The following is a 23,247-nucleotide window of genomic DNA, read 5'->3' on the forward strand; positions in this document are numbered from 1 at the left end:
GTGTGTGTGTGTGTGTGTGTGTGTGTGTGTGTGTGTGTGTGTGTGTGTGTGTGTGTTCCAACGTTTTCCACTGTGCATGCGTCTAGTTAAACATGTTTTTGTTTCTGACTACCCGCCAATATTACATACCCATTTGTGATTACTGCTCTCCGGTGTGTGCAGGTATGTGAGTTAAGAGCATTCAAATAAATATGTGTGTATGTGTTTGTAATAAAGAACAAAAAAAGGTTTAAGCGATAAAAATAGAGAAGAAGCTCACACGTCATGTTTTTCTCTGACTATTTTTTAAACCAACAAATGTGTTCAGACTCCCTTAAAAATATTTTGTCATCTTTCCCACTTTCCCTGGCCATTTTAACTATCACATAATACATTGAAGTGCAACACGCTTATAGGGTTAGAGCTAATGCACCTGTGGTTTTGCTTGCCTATGGCACTGTGGGAGGTGAGTATAATAGTTAGGTTGGAGGCACTGGTCCAGCAGCTGATAACATAAAAAAGAACCTCTGGCATCAAATTCACAGCAGCTCAGAGGCTCTGCGTCATCTGGCAGCGATGGGAAACTCTGACATGAACGACAGCTTTTACTGTTGACTCTCAGTGGGTATCTCTTCTTAACCTGCTGGCTGAACGCCGACCTGCGCCTCGGCTGCTCCTGCCTGATTTCCGTCTCTCGTAGCTCTGGCTTTGTTCAGAAAGGCTTAGAAAAGAGGGCAGGGAATAAGCCAGGTGGCTCGTTTTACAGGAAATGCTATTCTGTCTATTTTTTTTTATATTCACAGGAGCAAGGTGTTTTTGGTATTAAATAAGAACTTTCTCTTTTTCACACATTCCTTTTCAAATGTCTGCTTATGTTTCATAACAGTACTGTTAACTTTGACACTTTTCTCAGTCGCGGTTCAAATAGCATATTGGCAAAAATGCACATTTTCTTGGCTAACCGCTACTGAGCACAGCAGGCCCTCCCAAAGTTTGGGTTTGCTCATAGAGGATACAGTGCCTTGGAACAGCATTTATACACCCTGTACTTTTTTCATATTTTGCTGAATACAACTGCCAACCTGAACGCGTTTTACCAGGATTTTATGTGACATACAAATACAAATCAGTAAATAGTTCAGAAGTGGTTGGAACATGATCCATTGATACTGTATTTACTAATTGCTAGTAAGGAATTTATTTGGGGGCACAGCACCAAATGGGGCTTACTACAAAGCATGCTGCACTTCCCAGATTTTTATTTGTAAATGGTTTTGCAAACCATGACCCATGATCATTCCACTTCAAAAGCAAGTGCTACTTTGTGGTGTTTTGTCACATGAGATCTTAATAAAACACATTGATGGTTGTTACATGGGAAAATATGAAAAAAAGTTCAAGGGGACCTAAATATTTCAGGTAGGTGCTGTGAGAGCTGAGCAAGTCAGTTTCATGTGATGCATGTATGAAAGATTGCTGATGCTGTTGTAGTTTTACATCTGTTTTTACAACACGTTTACATTTAAACTAAAAATGTGTTATTTTGTTTGATTAGGTTTCCAGTCTTCTAAAGCTGCAAACAGGCTCACATGGCCGACTGAGGTTTCTTTCTGTAGGTTCAAGAGTTTTTTATAACACAAGGAACTTGTGTAACAATTTCAACTATTGCAATCAGTTGCCTTCTTCTGTTCAAACTGTAATGACATTAGCCAACAGAAATATCTTTTTAGGTCTTCAAACAGACGAGTAGGAGCTTGTTTGGGGGAACTATCTGCAGTACATCCATCCATCCATTTTCCTACACGCTTATCCCTGTTGGGGTGGCAAGGGTTGCTGGTGCCTATCCCCAGCTGTCAACGGGCGAGAGGCAAGGCACACCCTGGACAGGTCGCCAGTCTGTCGCAGGCCATTTGCAGTACAGTCATTTGTTAAAACAATGTGGATGTTTCACTTTTCCAGACAACTCTGGGCACATAACCATAAACATGGAAGTTCCTTTTAAAAAGAACCTGTGAGTAAATAATGGTAAAAAGTTTGCTATCAGAACTACCATTAACTTTAGCTCTTCAAAAGTCAGACAGATTCAATTCAATTTATTTATAATTCAATTCAATTCAATTCAATTTATTTATATATATATATATATATTTATTATTTAGATCAGAGGCATGCAATAAAACAGAGCTGCATGATTTTTTAAAGCCTGTTTTTAACTGTTAATTCAAATTAACTGTTAACACCATAACCACTGACTGATTAACTGATGCATATAACTATACAAAAATAAAAATACATTTAGATTACGCCATTATGAATATACAGCCAAGAAACTGCCACTTGAAAGATAGGAACTTTGCTTATCTGCCTATTAAAACTAGTTTATATCTAATAATAAACACTGAGTGGTTCCATGCAAAAGCTTTAATAGAATAAGAAGATAAAACTGTGATTGATGTCCTTAGACGATGGCTTCTCCCTGAGCATAACCCCAGTGTTATTGCTGGATTAAACTTTAAGCTTTAAGTACATTTAGGCAATAAGTACTTTACACTAGCTGCTCGGGGGAGTTTCTTTAAAAGTCTTCTTCAGCTATATTTGACATCTTAGCGAAGATGAGGCATGCTATCCCCCTCCCTCCCCCCCACGCGCTGCTAGTCTCCATAGACGCAGGGTAAATTGTGTTTCTATAAAAGCAGAAAAGACACTTTAGACTCGCATCTCGGAAAATGGAACCATCTAATCAGCTTGACACTGTTGTGTCACACTGATTAGGAAGTGATAGAAGTTTAAATTTAAACATCTTCTTGTTCACACAAAGGAAGAAAAGAAGGCTGTGTTGTAAAAAAGGCCATGCTTGTTATAACATCAAGAATATGTGTGTGTATTGTCTTAAGACATGGGTTGGTATGAGAATCTCATAGTTTGGTAACCTTGAATCAAAACACTCCTTTATTATAGTATTTATGCATTTTGTTTTACCCAATTTTAAGGAATGTTGCACAAATTCAAGACATAAATATAAAATATGACTGTAATAGTTTGAGTGTCTGCCACTGTTTAGTTTTCTGTTTTGGGTTCTTTCCTGTTTGATTTCTGTTATGGTTTATGTTCTGTCTCTGGTTTGTTTTTGAGTTCTGCTAGGATCTACGGCAAGAGGCAATAGCCGATGAACGGCAAGCTCCTAGAGCTTGCCGTTCATCGGCTCTAGACTTGTTTGCTGCCGTCTGTTTTTGGCTCGACGGTCATTTTTAGTTTTCAGCCCGTTTTTACATTATGTTAATAAAAGGCCTTTTTCAGAACCTCTGCTTGTCTGCCTGAATCCTGGGTCCCACGTCGTGGATCATTACAATGACAATTACTTTTGTTTAACATAGAAAAGTATATATTTTGATTTTGATCAGTGGACTTACCAAAACAACACATATAATATACACCTGTTTAATTTAATAGTAGTGCTCATGAAATGCTTAATGTGCATCATACTCTGCAGAGTTGGATTTTTTTATTTTATTCTATGACCTATAAAGCTAGAATTCTCGCTGGCCTCTCATCAAAAGGACTTTTGAATATGAAAATTGGGAAATTTATCTTATTCAATCCTTTGTGCACCTTGATAACCTACCATATCTTTTTCTTACCAATTCTTGTTAATTGTGCCGTAGGACTTTATTATTTCAGAATGTTTTGATTTAAATGTCAAAGAACTACACTTAAAAAATGTATTTAGAGCCATTTCAAAAGTTTTACTGTCTATATGACAGATATTTTCTGAGGAACCTTAGAGCTTCTTAGATACCAAACTAAAACAGGTTGTTTAAATTCACGGTTAGTCCGGCTGCTGGGCTTTTTATTTTTAATCAGACCATCATTTATGGAATCATAGCCTTGAAACATGATAACTGCCTTTCAATCAATCTGGTCCCCATTTACATTCACTTACAGAGCTTTCAGGCAGCCCCATTAGTTACTCATTGTCTCTGCTGGAAACATTAAAATCTTCAAAAACATCACCTTGAGCACAATAATGTCTCTGTTTCAGCAAAAGTAAAAGGGGACAAAGAGGAGAGGTTTGTCCGAGCCATACCCAGGAGTGATATCCTCAATAAAATGGGTATAATGGAAGGCTTTACGGTACACTCCAACATCAAAAGCTTTTTTCCTATTTTGGCCAGGGGGATGGGACAAATCCGTAATTAAAACAGCTAGCTGGGTGATAAAACAAAGACATTCGCTGGGAGACAGCAGATCTGGCTAGATATGGATCTATCATTAGGCTAAAGAATTGTCCTTTGCCTTCTGTGCTTTTATCTCCCTAATGCGGCAACATTTCCCCAGGAATGGCCTCTATCAACTCTCTTAGAAAAAGACACAAAACAAAAGGCTGATCATATTTTAAGACATGCCTGTTTAGACCAGCAAAAGTCAAAGCCAATAGCCCAGAAAGAAGATGAACCAATGGCATTGTAGCCCTTCGAGGCTTTAAATAGGTGCTACATTATTTTGCAAGTTGAACCTCAAGTACCTAATGACTGAAAGCTATTTTTTTTCATCAAATGGATACCCTACCACACTGTGTTGCTATCAATTTATATGAAGTATTTCATCCTTGACCGAAACTTAACAAACAAATAGCTAGCATATTATCTACTCCATTATAGATATAACTATGCATTAATGTTCTGTTAGATATTACATGAAGATGCCGGCTGTTGAAAGCTGTTATTGGGAAAATACCAGATGATTCCTACAGATACTATGTATATCTAACATACATAAATATGGAAAAAGGGATGGATAAGTGTTGGTCATCTCGGGGGCAGTATGCTCACATTGACAGTCTTGGACAACATGCTATTACATAATCTATAAGGTATCACCCAAATGTTGACACATTTTCGACTGAATATAGGTAAGGACGTATACAGCGTTTGTAATGGTGTGTAACTAGATTCTATAAAATGCTAATGTAACAATAATTCGAGGTTCTTCTTCATTCCTTATTTCCCATGTCGATACCCGGCAAGAGCCTCAGCGCTGTTCCGTATCCATTTCTCTAGTTTGTTTAGATCAAAAGTGTTAAAGTATATGTTCTGTTTTGAGAGTTGTTCCTTCAACTAACTTTTTCATCATCAAGTGATGCTTGCTTAATGGGAATAAGCTGGGGTCTGACAAGGCATCTAACCGCTGACAGGGTGCAGAAGCTTTTACAAATAGATATTTCCGCCACAACCCAGGAGCAAGTTAGCACTTCCGGCTAGGGACACGGAGTTGGCAATGTCACAGCCTGAGGCCGCAAAGAGAGAGGGTGAGGAGATTCCTTTTTAAATATCTCCAGTGTTTTTCCTAAAGCCCTTTGGCTGTATTGTTGATTCCTAAGTGAGCTATTTTGTACTTTTGGAGGCAGAGAAATAGTTACAGATCAGCGCTTAGGCTCTTCATGGGTATGGACGTGAGAAACAAACAAAGAATACCATTGAGTCTTAAAACCAGTAATCAAGGTAAAGTCTTCAGTATACCAGTAGACCAGAAATCTATGTCAAAGCCTCAAACTTTAGAGCAAGAATCTGAGTCAAATATTAAGTCTTAAGTCAAACTACAAGTCTAAGTCAAATGTTGAGTGATTTGTAGTTTAACTTCAGACCATAAATGGGCAAGTTCTCTTATGTATGTGGCCTTCTCCGATACCTAATTTAACTTTTTTGATTTATCTCCCCAACATTTTGCGGAAAACTAAAAATGATGCACTCATTTACATTGTATATGTTTAGGCAGGGACACACATCTGAAACACTCAGGGCACCGGCCCTTGAGCACTGAGTTGTCCTCCCATGCTTTGGACCGCGAGTGTCAGTCAAGTCTGGGGGTCTTTAATGTCGATTACATTTTGAGACTGTAGACCGCAAATCTAAGTCAAGTGGCAAGTAACCCCCCCCCCCCCACCCCCACCACCACCTCCGCACCCCCGAGAAAATACAGAAATTTCTGTTTTAAACATTAGAAGCGGAATGACAGCAGCAGTGTTTTTACCTCTGCATTCTTTTTCAGGAGCTGATATTTTAAAGGCTCACAGTCCAGCAGCGAGGGACCGACCATCACATTAGTGAACTCCTGATGGATGCAGGTAAAGACATGTGACACAGCTGTCCAATCAGGATCCTCATCATCTTTGTGTGTATGTTTTAGCAGCAGCTTACTGTTCTCCTGGATAAGAAGCTTTCAAGTAAATGAATGAATACATTATGGATTGGAGGTTGAGTACACACAACATACTGTATCCAAGCAAGTGGCGCAGACCAATCATGCTGAGCAAGGCCAGCAGGACAAAGAGAACCAAAGGGGCACCGAAGGGACCCCTGACACATCAAATCACAGAGGAGATGAGGGAACGTAAAGTGACATTAAGGCAATTCCTTTTTTTTAATTTTTATACCTACAAGCCACACAGACAGCAAAGCCTACATCCATGAATACACAGATTGATTTTCAGCGGTACACCCACACAAATAGCACAGATTTACACACAGATACACAAATAAATTTCCCTTCCCTGAGTGCATGTCCTGAGGGTGAAGAAGACATTCGTATTCAGTGAATGATCGGCAGAGGCACAAGCCGTTCAGATCCATTTTGTTTTCCTAGCCAGTGGCACAAAGCAGTGGCCATTATGACCTTGTGATGAATTCAGGGTTCATTTCCTCCGGTTTCTTTTTATGTGCATGCATGTAGAATTAAATATAAGGAGAAAAAAAAAACAGAAAAGGCTCAGGTCAAACTTGAGGCAGTGCACACACATGGTTCTGATTTTTAATTCTCTGTGCACAGTTATCGGGAGAAAGTTTCACTCCAGCCCACTGTCACTTATTCATTAGCCCCGCTATCAGATCTCCTGTCTGAGGCATGAAATGTTATAAATCAGTCAACGGCAGAACATTAAAAATTCATGCAATTCATAATACATAAGACCCGTCATTTATTTATCACCTCTAAATGGGATTTCCTCGCCTCTCATTGGCTCCAACTCAGAGGCCAACTTCTGTTAGCCTGACCAACAGCCATTTTGAGACAGAGCCAGGTCTGAGCTGGACCCGGATAGGTTAAAGAAAATAATCCTCCAGCCTGCATCTTCAAATTCCAGGCGGTTTGATAGGGCGGAGAAGGCAAGAGGCTGCGAGTAGCTGCTGGATCAGATGCTTTCTGCTGATTCTCCTGAACAGCCGATCTAATTGGGAGTAATTAGGCCTTAAAGTGGTCTTGTCTTTTCCCAACTTGGAACATGAGTCCCAATGGAGTGTGGGTGATTTGGGGAAGGGAAGGTTGCAAGTATATAGACTGGTCTCTGGAACACTGCAGGCTGTTTTTGCCCAAATGCATAAAGAGTCTGGCACTTCTCCACCCGAGGCTAACACCATGCTGCAGCACAGAGGCTGCAGCTGAGACTAAAGGGATTTTTTGTTTTGTTTGGGGTGGCCATCGTGCTTGTAAAATTTATAACTGATATATAGCAGTAAAAGAGAGCATTGTGTTTAATGTATAGTTTTGTTCTGATAAACTGAGGTATGCTGTGCTTTTTCTCCATCTCAGTATGAAAAATGTCCTATTTCATCAACGCTTGGTGTTGTTATATTCATAGATACTGTATAAACAGCATTATAGCAATTGGGCTAAGCTTCATGAATGTGTGCATGCAGAGTGTGTCTGGGACACGTGTTTGGTATTCAGACAGGTCACCTCGACAAACCAACACACACAGCATGAGCCACTCTGCACATGATGCATTTTGCATCTGAAGCAGAATTTATGCTCTGTTTAAACTGAATGGGACTTGGTCAGCAACTCTAAGACCCCAGCCCCCTCTCCATTTTTTTGACCTTTACACCTTGGGACAATGCCATGTGGCAAGACAGAAAGACAGAAAACATCAACACAGCTCATAGAAGAAGATTTATGAAAGACAAATATCAGATGTAAACACGGCTGTGCCTTCATGTCCCGTTTAACTTTTTTTTCGATTTTTCACTTTACAACCACAAAGATTGATGTGTTTTATTTCGGATTTTCATTGATTGACCAACAGAAAGTAGTACATTGTTATGAAGTCGTTAGAAAATGACACATAGTTTTCAAATTTTTTCAATAAATATAAAATCCTAAAAGTGTGGTGTGCATATATTTTCAGTCTCAGTCAATCAAAACTGCATGGGACCAACCTTTCTTAAATTAAAACTGCAGGTCTTTTAAAATGTGTTTCTGCCAGGGACACACATCTAGTGGCTCATATTTTTGGCAACTCTTCTTTTGCAAAATACCCAAGATCTCATCACAGATCTTCAGCTGGATTTAGATTTTCACTTTCATTGTTTCATTCTGATTAATTAATGTGCTTTAATTCAAACTATTGTAGCTTTGGCTGATTGTTTAGGCATAAAGGGATGTCAAACTTGCACATAACACCTGTTTTAGGGTAATTTTCCTGTTGGAAGTTGCCTCAGTCTCAATTCTTTCACAGCCTCTAAGACGTTTTATTTCAGTTCTAAAAGATTCTTCCACCTGAGTTGTGAATCTCCGTAGCACCTCCAGAGTTACTATAGATCTCGTGATGGTTTCTCAAATTATTCTCTCCTTGGCCACAGCTTAGGTGGATGGCCATGTCTTAGTTGGTTAGTAGCTGCACCAAACTCTTTCCAACTTTTCTCTAGGTCATAATCATGTTCACTAATGTTCTGTCACAAACCTGTAAGACCTTTAAAGCACAGCTGGATTTATACTAGTATTTAAGGTAGACTATATTCATGAACAACGTGACTTCTGAAGACAATAGGCTGTTTGCCACGAGTAGTGGTGTCGTTCTTTCCATTTAAATCTAAGCCAATCGAATCAAATGCCGTTTACACAGAATGATATATAGGGGTATCAAAGTAAAGGGGGCTAAATACAAATTAGATGCCATCAGATGTTGGATTAGAATCAACAAGAAGGACTTACGAGTGGTTGGCTTGTTGCAGTTGTGTCCGTGCCTGAAGTACTGGGGATTTTCTACCACAGGTATGCGTGTCATTCCTATCACGACTGCGTCAGGACCTGCATCCAGCGTACACGGCGTAATGATCCCGTGATTGACGTGATGAAGAGGGCTGGCAGAGTCTTCCTCGCCACTGATCACGGCTACAGGACCTGTAAGAATGAAGAGAAACTGTGACTTATTTTACACTTCAAACTACACTTTAGTGTCATCTTCACGTCAAGCACATGAGATTATATTATTTTAGGCTGTCAGAGAAATTTATTCATAGTCTTTTTCTATGAAAAGTCAGCTTTTAAGTGGTTATATATAAAGTTGATAGCTTCTAGAGGTTTCTTGTGAAAACTTGAAATTTAACTATTTCAAGATATTTTGAATTATAATTATTGTTATAGAATTACCTAATGCACATAAAAATCAAAATATGATATTGGTTGTTTATATTCGCTTATCTGTTCAGGGTTGGGGGGAGTGGGGTCTGGCGCCAGTGGTCATTTGGCAAGGGGAGGGGTACAACCTGGACAGGTTACCAGTCCATCACAGGGCAACACAACCATGCACACACATCTGAGGGGGATTTAGAGAGACCAATTAACCCAACAGTCATGTTTTTGGACTGTGGGAGGAAGCCAGGGATACCCGGCGAGAACCCAAACATGCACAGGGAGAATGTGCAAACTCCATGCAGGAAGACCTCAGGCCGGGAATTAAACAGAGGACCTTTGTGCTGTGAGGCAACAAACTACCACTACTTCACTGTGCAGCACCAAAAAAATAACAAAGGAGCTGAAATTTAATAGAGAGCACAAACAATTACTTTCTTGTCTTTTGTCAAGTCAAGAAAGTAATTGTCTTTAGGTAGCAAGAAACTAGTACGCTGTGTGAACTTTGTTTAATACACAATATAGAGCTTTAAGTGTAATGCATTCTCCTTGAAACAAAGGTGGGATTTTAGGGATAAAACATGATAAAAAAAACATCCGGTGTTATCTAGTATTGATGTTATCTATCCCTACCCAGACCAGATAAATAAATTCTTCCCTCTTTTAAAAATGACTATAGAAAAAAATGTTTTTCCTTTAATCTACACAAATCCATTACAGACATGTTTCCAAAGCAAAAAAAAAAACCTTTTAAATATGAATCTTGTGTTGCTAATGCAGCCAGAACACATCATACTCCCTTTAGAACCATTCTGGGCACTAAGACAAAGGTAGCACAGGTCGCCTTAGTTTACTGACTCTGGCTGACATCTCTGGGTCAACCAGCACCAACGAGCTAAAACATTACAAGCCAAGGGTCAAAAGGTGTTGGATATATGAAATGGTGGATGAACTTTGAGATGTGAAATGGGCTGAAACAAGTCTGGTCTGCAGTTACCCCCAAACAAACAACTCTTTCAGAAATCCCTGCTAACATCATGGCATCCTGACCTCTTCAGAAGTGACATGTTAGGGTTGGATATTGAGAACATTCAAAATCCTTCACCTATTTGAACTATGAACTTTATTTAAATCTAAATAGACCGACATTTTTGTACGAGTTTCATTCGATGGATCCATGGTATGAAGATAGTGGATGGCAATGTTCCCTCAAAGCTAGAAGGTTGAACCTCTGGTTTTCTATTAGCAATCAAAAAATGTGCACGTTACGTTTATTGAGGATTTTATCTTGGTCTTGGTGTGATTAAGGGTGTGCAAATGATTGTGTATTTGTGTTGTGTTGTATTTGTGTTGAGAGGAAATGACAGCTGGGACAGGTTCTGATTAATATTTATACATCTGAATAAATATCCAACTACTAGTTGGCTAGTTGGCTACTAGACTAGTTTCAGCAAATGTTGGTATGATGACAAAAACTGACTACCTGATGTCAAAATTCAGTACGATCCGGTAAGGGCGACAGTCGGAAGGTCAAATAAACATACAACATTCATGGCTGCATCGCTCTCATTCTCTGAAACAACTGCCAATAACACCTTCCAAACAAAGAAAAGAAATAAAAACATAGATGACAATCAGCTTGCTGCTGCTCTTCTTCTTTGGCACTTGGTTATGTGCTAAATGTCACCTATTTTTTTCAAGAGTCAGACCAAAAAATGTAAACGTGTGAATGAGTGTGATCTAGGTTGGGTCAGGTCTATTGTTTTTACATTAAAGTAATTAAAGATTTTTGCCCAGCTAGCCATGCCAAATCTACACAGTTATTACAAGCTGATACAGATCCTTCTAATCTGGAAATAATGGTCAAAGTCTTGTAAAAAAGTTACTGTAGTGTGTCCTCATTTTTAGACACAATATTATTTACAGCTGCAAAACCCCAGCACGTGCAACTAAGGCTACGTTCACACTGCAGGTCTTGATGCTCAATTCCGATTTTTTACTAAAATATGATTTATGAGTGGCCATTTGAACTACTATTAAATGCGGCCACTGTCATACTTCTGTCTGAATTGTTCAAAGCGACCCGCATGCATGGATAACAGAAGGAGACGTCACAGAGCTGCACACTATTTATGCAAGTAATGGTGAATGTAATGGTTTCTAGAAGTGTTAACATATAACATTTTGTAAAATAAAAATTAAAAATACCCAAAAAAAAGAGAGAGATACTGGCTGGTATCTATCCTTGTTATTAATAGAAAACTATTGAGCAATGGGAGCCAACAATATTAAGACCACATCATAGCGAGAGCAAGTAAGGTAAGACGAAAGCAGCACAGCTGTTAATGGTCTTCTATGGAGCGCTAACTGCTACTGCTGTGTGTGGACGTGTAGTGAGAAAGAGGAGAGTGACGTAAAAGATGGATAAAATGCAAAATGACCGTTCACACTGTGGAAGCTTTGAAAAGTATCAGATTCTTATCCAAATTAATACCACATATGGATGTGGCACAAATTGGAATATTTTGGGGGTGAAAAGATCAGAATTGGGCCGTTCACACTGCGGAGAAGAAGATGGATATGGGTCGCATATAAGCAAAAAAAATCAGATTTGGGTCGCATGTCCCTGTAGTATGAATTTAGCCTAAAAGTAACAGATTTTAGGGTTTTTATTTCTGATGATTTCCATGGCAGCATCTGTAAATTGGACTGGACCTATTGCGGGCCGCAGCAAACATTTTCCCATTCAAACAAATGAAGCCTTCTACGATATTTATATCATGATGTCATGGTGAATATTGAATCTAGGACCAGGAGAATTAAAGGACATACTTGCACCTCTGTAGCAGAGGGGAATGTTCTCCACCTGATTACTCAGAGCTCTGATAATAGTTTATGTTCCAGTGGGTGATGTGGATCAAAATGCAGATATTGATCTCTGTGTGTGTAGGTTTCCGATAAACCTCAGTGTTGAGGCTCCGATCTCTTTCAATGTATACTGCACAGTCCAGAAAAGGCAACATGTTGTTCTTGGCATCCAACTGGAGAATTGGGCAGACAACATTCCCTCTGCTACAGAGGAGAAACAAAAAGGACACAAGCACGTCAGGAAATCACCACAAGCTTGTGAATATCCTAACTTGGGCATTTGTCAAGTCGGCTAGCAAAACTAGCAGAAAAAACAACACTTCAAAGACAGAACACCAGAGCCATAGCTGAGCGGCATTGCGTATGCAACCCAATGCAGCGAGGACTGCTCAGACTCCTACATTGGAGAAACTAAACATCAGCTACATAAATGCATGATGCAGCACAGGAGAGCCAGCCGCTTTGGGCAAGATTCAGCAGTCCACTTGCACCTCAAGAGCAAAGGACACACTTTATGACACTGATGGTTTGAAAGAGGGGTGAAAGAAGCCATCTTGGCCCAGCTTGATCCTCCAGCACATTCCTAAGAGATTACATATCACTCTTATCATGGTTCAGGTGACCAAGGACTCTACTCACACCATTTTATTACATTTCCCTTTTTTCTGTGGCACACAACAAGCCTTGTAAAATTATACTGCCACAGTCTTTTTTTGGCAACAACAAGTCTGTGCTGTGGCATACTTTTGAACTGCTGTCAGTTGGTAACTAAAAGTTAAAATGAGGTTCTTGAGTTGTTGCACTGCTGCATTGATTCATTTGGCTAATGCGGACCTCTTGTATCTTGAGCTTTACTATACAGCTGCAATAAAACTAGAGACAGCAGATCAGAAACAGAGTTTAGTCCTGGTCAAAAATTAGTTGACCAGGACCTCTACCGTTTAAAGACTAAAAACCAAAAAAAGAAATAATTGCCGGTGCAAACGGTAGCAGAGAGTCACGGCAGGCTGAATTAATGGCTTCACACAACATCTGCTCACCCATACCAAGCATATGTTTTTTTTTCCTCATCTGTTTAATCAAGATGCAAAGAAAATTCCAGAAAAGCCCGCGAGTCCTTTTTAGCCAGTGAGATCCAGTCGGCTGTTCTATCAGCGCTGTGTCAGAAGCAGCTCACAGCTCCCACAACCGCAATCTTCAGAGACGAGTAAGAGAAAGAAGCAGAGAGGGGATGGGAAATAACAAGTGGATAAAAATTCAACAACAGCAGATTCGATGGAAAAGTAGCAGCGACTCTGTTTACCCACCATGTTGAGCCTTTTCCTCACCTTGACAACACTGTAAATAGTAATCAAGAGGCAGTCATTTCAAATTACGAAACCACAGATGCAGGGGGAGGTGGGAAGTGATGAAGTGAGACATGTGAGCAACAATTTATTCACAACATTTGCTGTCATTGCAGGGTTTTCATACCTCAGTGCTCTCTTTATTAGAAAGATGTGCACAGCAGAGCACAGGTTTTCACCGGGTGACTACCTGCCCCACCACTGGGGACTAAAGGCACACCATGGCTCTAAATCTCAGCTGAAGCCTCAGGCCCGCCCCCACCACCACAGAGCTCAGACACAAATATTACCAATCAAGACTAGAAGTGTTATCTGGGAAAACATGTTGAGAGGGTCTTGATAAATAAAAGACATTCATTGTGTTCCGAAATTCTACATGTTTTGCTTTTCATACGACATTAGCAGGAAAAGAAAACCACTATGATTAGACTCGAGAGGCAGATTGATAAAGCCTTAGGGAATCCCTGGCTTCATTTCAAGCCCACCTGCTCAAAACCGCACAAAAGCCTTCCAACCAATTCCTAGCGAAGGGGAGGCTTCCTAAAAAGTGAAGGGCAAATTGGACTTCTAGAGCTGAAAACATCTTAAAAATTACATTTATGATACCTTTGGTGATGAAAAAGCCCAGCAGCATCCTAGAGGACTTTTATCATCTGAGATGCTCTCTCGGCACAAAATGGATTTCAACACTGGACATTTCCCCCCAGAAATGTCTATCTCGGAGCAAAGTTCGTCTCCATTACACTAACTTTGATTCTTCGGATGGAACAAGAAAATGTAATGAGTGAGCGTTCAACATTTTCTTCCCTTTGTCTCTTGTCTTTGCTGAAAATCTATTCAGCCAGTTGACTGAGCCATACCGTGACTTTTAATAAACCGCAGCAAGCGGTAATGGATGAGTCTGTGGCTCCAGTATTTCAATTCTGTGGATTAAAAGGAATATGATTGGACATAAAACCAGTAGGAATATATTTTCAATGATAAAACATATTAGTTTCCATGTAGTTTTATACAAGCTATCTGGAATTTTTTTCTAAAACAAAAACTGTTTCATTTTTGACATATCTCATTAGCATTTTAAAATAATACATAATTATATCTGATGGGAAGAAAGAAACAGTTGAATATTTATTTAAACCTGACTGGAGCCTTTGAGTTCTAACACAGTTTTTTTAGGGGATTAAACAAGGATAGATATAGACAATGTCCCTCTAAAGCTTAGACTCGATACTTGAACGGCATCAGTATATAGAGAAGTGATAAGCCTCGTAAATGGTGAATAATGAACTGTATCAATCTACTGAAAGTTAGCAATATTCATGTATCAAAAAAAATCTATTTCTTTCAGAATATTATTAATCAGACTCAAACACAAGGGCAAGCTATTTTTTGAAAGGGAGTCTTATGTTATTTGATTTTTACTTTTTATTTTACAATAAATGTTAGACAAATATCTTTCTTATCAGGATCACAACATTTACATTTCAGTTGTAAGATTAATTTAAAGATTCTGTTGCATCTACTCACAAATCAATGATTAAACTATCAGTAAGTGCACTAATAGGCAGATCAGGCTGCAGGAACCAATTAAAGGTCGGCATTTCATTTTCCTGGGGGTTACACTTTTTCATCTTTTTCATCTGCTCCCAGTTGAACAGTGGCTCTGTGACCACTCCTACAGTACTGAGAAAAATAAATCTCAATGTTATCCCCAAGTCTAAACAAATATATATATAAAAAACAAAAAATGTTTTTGGTGTTGCCAGATTGGGCGGGATACCACTGGACTTCTATTTCACATGTTAAGCTGGAAAATAATTACTTTTGGGCAGGTTGTTACAATTTGGGCTGCTTTTCACAACATTTGGTTGGTGTTTAGAAATAATTAATAAGAAACGTCTATCAAAATACTGGTCATTGTGTCGCAGAGAAGTAAAAAGTTGTAGTTGCAAAACCAAAAATTTCAAAGAAAGGCTGTGGGTGGCAACAGGTGGTTTATTTCTTGAACACACGTCTGTCTTGATTGTTTGAAAAAAAATATGGGATTTATTTCCAGCAAAAATATGGACAAAACAACAAATCTCAAGAAACTTACATTAAAAACAAAAGTTAACTTAGTCTGATGTTACAAATTTAAAATGGTGGTAAACCTCCCATTTGGACACTGGACATTTGACAAACAGAAGCCATTTCCATCATATCCTTTGTTGTGTTTTCATCTCTTAAATTAATGGGAGAATCTAATAATTACCAAAGTAATACAAATAATTTTAAATATAAAAATTACAGATTTTGGTTCCAAACTAACTTAAGTATATTCTACTTGTCTTGAGAAAAAAATGTATTGATATGATTTAAAAAAAACTTTAAATAAATGGCCAGAACAGTTTGTCCCCCCCCCCCCAAATAAACAGCTTGCAGTCCAGGGTGGAGGCAGCTGACTATGCGGGTGGGCATAGACCCCCCAGTGCCCGTCTATGCCACGGGGGCTGCTAAGAGGTTTCATTTATTAATAAAGAAAAGAAACAGATCACTAGTTGAACATTCAAATTTTACTGAGTTAATCAGAATCAGAAATACTTTAATAATGCCAGAGGGAAATCACAAAATTGACTTGATCATATGGTCTCTCTCTCTGGATTTCAAGTCAACTCAAGATATTTCACGCATCATTTGGATTTTCTAAATAAATATACTTTAGGTAGAGTTTGAGAATGAATGAACAATTCAACACAGTAAGGCCTTTTCAGAGGAAGAACATCTTATAATAAAAAAATAACTAGCTGGAAGCATGCATTAAGAACTTGGAGTTCGCCAAAATTGGATCTATCAATTAAAAGTCACCTTCAGGAGGCTCTTTCAACAGTCCTTGTCAGAATAGTGATAGATGTGCATGTGTACATGGATCAGTACCATGTTCTTTACACACGCTTTAATTCTTAACATTGGTGCATACACACAGAAAATAAATTGTCACCTCACAATCTATAATATATACATGGCAAGAAGCACGTTAACTAAAAATTAGAGATCTTAAAGAAATGATAAAAAAAGAGAACGTTTTAAACCTGTAAGTACAGCATTAACCCACAGATATGTGAAGTTATGGTTAAAGCTTGTCAGACTAATAATTCCTGTTTGGGACATTAGATAAGTTACAGATAAGGTAATATTATAAATAAATAAATATCATATATTTTCTTACATATTAAAAATAACATGCATGTTTTGGGAACAGCCCACTTCCAACTCAACACTGATACAAACGGCATTTTAAAAAACAGGTGCTGGTTACTTCAATCATTCGCTTCAAAAAGCATCATTTTGCATTTTGGAGCATTACTTACAACCTGGTTATGACCCACCAACACAAAATGCTAATCATAAACAGGATTTTTATCATAGTCATTTGTCAAGTTTCTGGACGTTTCTTCTGTTTATGTTTGCTAAACAAGCAAGTAAACATTCTGTTGAAAGAGAGTGAAATACTGAGAAAATACAGAATGTGCTTGTGACTTTACACTGCAATGGGGTTTTATCTTGAAGAACACTCACTATGGGTTCTATGAGCTTTTTTCCCTGGCACAAGGTTCAGGCTTGATAGCCTTGTGCTACTTGTTCTGGTCACTCAGTTGTAACTGGATCTAAACTCAAAGCAAAAAAACAAGCAAATAAATATTTGACACCGTTGGTGAAAAAAAAGAACCAGCTTATGAGTCGGTTAACAATTAAAGTAGCAAAGTATTAATAGTAATACTTGTACAGACTTTGGGGACCCGTTCATCAAACCTAGAGTGCTGTAAGCAAGTCTTACCAAGCCTGCAGAGAAGAAAAAAACTTTAAAAATAAATGTAAATTGTTTTTTGAACAGTGTCTTTCTAAGTACCATGCAAATAGCTGATTTAAACCATCTTAGAAAACCTGTCATGGTTCTTTTAGCTCTCTCAGTTGCCTCTGTCTCTTTATCTACTCCCAGTTTGACACCAAGATGATGAGTTCAGTGTTCTAAGGGAGCCACACCATATGTTGAGGGACCTCTTGCTGTTCCTGTTGCTCAAAATGTTTTGCAAGCAACTGCAGGGCCCATTTAAAGCACAGATAGGCATGACTGTTTAATTATTATGGAAGGAACAATTCGCTGCAGCAAAAAGATATGTGTTTTACAAATTTAGATACTGTATTGTTGTGAGATCCCTACTGGGGTGATCACTGTAGTGTGCTGTCATTTTAAAATCTAAATATGTTTAATATCATTGCTTATATTATTTCTTTGGGCAGTTTTTTAAACAACACCCTGGTACTTTTTTTCTAAAATGTGTCACTACAGCAAACTGTTTTCCAGCACTTCATTTTCTTACCCACTACTCAGTGTTGTACAGTTTTTCTGTAAAGTAACTCAGTCCTGTTACAGTAGAGAATATAGAGATTGCTTATGTTCATGACATAAACTATTCAGAGGTACTGTTCACTGTCTAATTTAGCAAAGACAATTGGTCAGGAGAGACATTTGTGCATTTTCTGCTTCATTCTTTTAACTAGAGCAGAGGCACCAAAGCACTGTCACCCAGGCTTTTAAAAGGGATTCATATTGTATGTTAAAATATCAAGTGCTGGGCGTCAGTGATGAATTACAAGAACACTGGTACTTTTGAACCAAGCACCTCTCTGTAGTAGCTAAACCCAGCAGCAAACCCTTCCTGGCTCAGACAACAATGAAGTGTGGCAGTTTTAAAAGGAGTTCCATAAACATTCAGTTTATGCACCATCAAAGTAGTATATATATATATATATATATATATATATATATATATATATATATAGATAGATAGATAGATAGATAGATATATATATATATATATATATATATAGATAGATAGATAGATAGATAGATAGATAGATAGATAGATAGATAGATAGATAGATAGATAGATAGATAGATAGATAGATAGATAGATAGATAGATAGATAGATAGATGTACACAAAATATTTACACACCAACAGATGACCTCAAGCAGGGGTATTCCACGTTTCACTTTAAGGGATCAATCGTTCCACTGTCTTCTGAGTATTTGAGGATTAACAGGGGGCCAAGAAGGAAAACCAAACATCCCTATCCATAGTAACATGCTCCTGTTCATCCTGGGGCATCCCACGGTGTTTCCAGGTGGGTTCTGGTCAGCCCTGGGCTCTCTTCCAAAAGGAGGTATTTAAGAGGCATGCTGATTATCTGCCTGAACCACCTTAATTTAGATAAGAAATGGCTTCCCAGGATTATGTAATTCCTCATGCTGTTTCTGAGGCTGAGTTCAACCACCAGAGAGATAATTCTCACTTCAGCCAGTTATAAACCACATTGTGTTTTTTGTTCATGAGCCAAACCTCATGACCATAGGTAAGACTGCAAACGTTGACTGACCAGTAAATCAAGAGCTTCACTTTTATTCTCACCTCTGGTCATTGTTCATAGGCCGAGACAAAAACCCCAGCGCCTCCTGAGGTTTGATAATCTGTCATAGACTCCTTCCCCATACACTTGTCAGCCTCCTCAGGCAGGCCAGGAAGTGTGATTGATTCCTCGATAGTAGGAACATATTCTTCAGTCCCATTCCCTAAAGGATCATCACCACAAGCATTGCATGACAGTCTAACAATGTCCAGAGCCTTTAACATTTCAGGAAGAATGTTGTCCACTCCTGGTGGCCTGCTGACGCAAAGCTTTTTGACTGCATTGGGAACCTTAGCCATGGTGATGGACATGCCTTATCCCGAGTCTTCAGACTCTGCTTCCTCTTTTAAGGACATGGTGAATGAGAAATGTACCTTGCATCAACAAAACAATATTCTCCAGGTCCAGGTCAGCGTCCCTCTAACTCCAAACAAGCAATCATTAAATATCCAATCTTGCCTGCTGGATAAATGTCTAAACAGGGTGCCCGCTGCATTGTGCATAAACTCACTTGAGTTCAGCAAAAGCAACAAAGACTGAGATTGTTTCCTGTGATGCTGTTGTGTTTCTAATGTGTTATTATTTGCTGTTTGATAAGCGTTTGGTCCCAAAAATGAATAGGGTAGATTTTGAGAAAACGTTTTGCTTAAATGTATTGTTTGGACATAATCAAATGTATATAGCACCTAAGTTAAAGTATATAATGCAACACCTTTGTTTTTGATGTGTTTTAATTGAGACAGGTCTTAACTTTATTATTCCACAGTTATAGCCTCCCTTTAGGGGATGCAAGCCGACTCAGATACATTTACAGGCAGCTCCAATGCACAGGCTTAAGTGACAGCCAAAGGGAGGGTAACAATACCTCCCAGTAGCTGACTTTCCAACAAAACAAAAAGAAAAAAGTAAGGCATCTGCAATTATCTCACAAATGGCAAAACATATAATTATTATATAAAAAAACTACAGTGGATAAAGCAAGATATACTGATGCGTTTTATCGTCTAGGATATTTTTTTTTTTAAATTTGGTTTTCATAACTTTCACTAAACTCATAAAATGATTAAAACTAACAATACTCTATCTCCAATTATTTTTACAAAAGTCCTCCAGGTGTTAGTGTGTTAAATTCCCAGGATTTTCCCACAGCTCAGGCTATAACTCTCAGGATATTTTTAAAGCACATTTTTTTCCTCCCTTTGTACAAACAATCCAAATTTGTCGTCAGAGGTCCACATGCACACAAGGGCATGCATGTCACATTGTTTTTCAAGGCTCATAATGACGCGTTTGGACTATTGTTTTTTTAATAGCTGAATGATTATACAAGTCAATAAAAAACATACTATTACCCTGAGAGAGAAAATTAAATGTGGTCGTAGCTCAGTTTATCCAAGCTTGTAGATTGTGATCACTCTGGGTTGGAAGAGGCTCCTGTAGCGGTCAGTATTACAGCAGATCTGAAGAAACCTCTGACTAAAGACACCCTGTAAATGAGTGACATTTCCTTTAAGATGATGTTCGCGTTTGTCCATAATTTTCTTCAGAATCCTTCTTTGCACAATCATCTTCAGTGATTTCAGAGCAGTCCCCATAACAGAGCCAACCTTCTTCAGAAGTGTGTTCAGCCTTTTTAAGTCACTTTCTCTGATGCTGCCACCCCAACAAATGTTGGCAGACTGAATGCACACTCCATAAAAGACTTATAGAGGACACACAGCATCTCGCTGCAAAAATTGAAGAATCTAAGTTTCCTGAAGCAGTACCATCTGTTCTGCCCCTTCTTGCCTCACTGTGGTGTTTCCAGTCCAGGTGAACAGTGCATATTTATACTTCACCATTCCTCCTCTGTGACGGAAATTGTTTTTTTTTTTTTTTACTTATTCTTGTTTCTCCTAAAATCTGCAACCATATACTTTGTTTGGTTCACATTCAAGATACGATGATTGTTCCTAACACCATAGCACACAGCGGTCCTCCAGTTCTCTGTATTTAGCATCTTCTCTATCCCTGATACCCCCAAAGACCGTAATTTGCTTAATAAATAACATAGACAACAACTCAGCAATTTTTAAACACTATATTGGGTACCAAAGCTTGAATTTGTTGTGGATTTTCTCAAAGTCAAAGCTAAATTATACATACAGACTCAGCTAAAAATTTTATCAAGCTTGGTAGAAATGGAGCATTCCATCTAAACTGGTTTTGATCTATTTTTTTCAGACTACTCTCTTATTGGAACAGCCAAATGTGTCCAGATTTCAACCATCTGGCCACAGCTGTCATTGTAAGAAGGAGGGAAATTGGACAGGAACATGCAGAGTTTGGAGGCTTTAAGGTGAGGCTTTTAACCCTGAAGGGTCCGATCACATCGAATGCGACTGTGGCAGACCGAGCAACAGATTTACATGATAGCCTTTGCACAGGTGCAACACAGGAGCCATGTCACGCAAAGTGACGCTTAGCGAGGCCACAAAGGCAATTCTAGTGACAGTAAACATGTGATTTTGGCGATCAAAGCGAAGCCAGAGCAACACAACACCTGCAATGGATGAGAAGCGACAGTTGTTGGAGTTGAAAAAGCTGAACTTTTGTGTCTCGTTGCACCGCGACAGCCAGTCGAGAACTGGATGTAGCTGAAACGAGTGGTGAAGGACTGCGGCGGAGTTTAAGACATTTTCATTCAACATGGAATAACAGCTGATAATAGAAGTCTGCAGTCAGGCTGAGTTGTATGACTAATCCAATGATTACAACCAAAACAAGTCCAGAACAGACCAAGCCTGGAGAGGAGTGAGTGAGGAGGCTGAAGAGGCAGTTAAGTGAACGCGTCACTAGATAGTACTGCTGCATTTCTGGCTTGTCGCCTGCTGTGCAAATGGCCGGCGATAATGTCAGGCGAGCGACAGCAAGCAAAAGTGCCGACATTGTGGTGCCATTCGTGTTCGAAGTGAACACACCTTAAGAACAGGGTATCAACTGTCATGAATGATGCTGTTTTTTTTTAATTAGTTTGATGAAGAAACACGTAAGCTTTGTAGATTACATTAATGTTGAAACTACACAATAGTTGCATGATAGCTGCATAATGTTTTTTTTTTAATTATATTTGTTTTGTGCCTGTCAAACAATTGAATGCAAAGGCAGAAGCCATAAAATGAGGTGAAAAATGTAACAATCAGTACCACATAATGTAATCATTGAGCTATATTCATTTACTCATTCATAATTGCCCAAAATCTAAGATCAGTTACTTGATGCAAAAACAAAATTAAACAGATTCATCTACTTTGATTAAGAGTGTTGATTCTGTATATTTTCCAATTAGGTAAAATGTTTTTTGTAATCTTAAAATAACATCACATCACACAAGAATTGGATTTCCATAGGATGATAGTGAAACATAGAAGAACACACAAAACTAGTTTTGTTTTGTTTTTTTCATCTACTTAGTTTTCTTTACTTGTTTGGTCAAGTTCCTTTGATGATTCTGTCGCCATAATTGGATGAGTAATCATCTCCAACCGTAGCTACCTTAAATATTTTGCTTCTTGCAGACCTCCTTCTCGTTCACTGCCATGGCATAGTTTTGTTAATTTTATTAAAACTCTTTTAATAAACACGACTGTGGCTTGATGGGTTGAGTAGTCGTCTGGCAACCAGAAGGTTGTGGGTTCGATTCCAGCTTCCCCTTGCCATATGTCGATGTGCCCTTGGGCAAGGCACTTAACCCCAAGTTGCCTACCGAGCTGCGTCTCGGTGTATAAATGTGTGTGCGTTAGTGAGAGCGACTGGGTGAATGTGGCTATAGTGTACAGCGCTTTGGGTGGTCAGTGTGACTGGAAAAGCGCTATATAAGTTCAGTCCATTTACCATTTTGAAGTTCATGCTAATTCTGAAATGTATTTCTGAAAATAGACCAAACCAGTGAGCAAAGCAGCGGGGTTGTTTGTCTGGAGCCACCTGATTGTTTGTGTCTCTGCTTCCACACGATTTAAAGTGAGTGCTGAAGGTGATTCTTAGGACAAGGGAAGAAAGAAAGTAAAATCGGAAGGCAGCGGGTGACTCTGCAGGGTTTTCCCTACGGTGGGGGAATAAATTGCGCAGAGTGTGATTGCTTCCGTTCCACCTCCTTGTGGTAATTATCGCACAGATTCCTTTCAAAGGTAGTTAATTAGGACTGGAATTAACTTGAGGACATGTAA

General features: G+C 38.8%; 1 protein-coding gene across 2 annotated transcripts in view; it reads right to left on the minus strand.

Annotated features, from left to right (window-relative positions):
• The window catches only part of ntrk3b (neurotrophic tyrosine kinase, receptor, type 3b), a 316,929-nt gene that overhangs the window by 56,500 nt on the left and 237,182 nt on the right, over nt 1-23,247 (minus strand). For both annotated transcript variants that reach the window (XM_021307316.2, XM_021307312.2), the window contains exon 11: nt 8,962-9,150. In XM_021307316.2, the coding sequence (XP_021162991.2) occupies nt 8,962-9,150 (189 nt within the window). The remainder of the gene's footprint in view (nt 1-8,961; nt 9,151-23,247) is intronic.

Source organism: Fundulus heteroclitus, chromosome 4 (genome assembly GCF_011125445.2).
Source record: "Fundulus heteroclitus isolate FHET01 chromosome 4, MU-UCD_Fhet_4.1, whole genome shotgun sequence".
NCBI lineage: Eukaryota > Metazoa > Chordata > Actinopteri > Cyprinodontiformes > Fundulidae > Fundulus > Fundulus heteroclitus.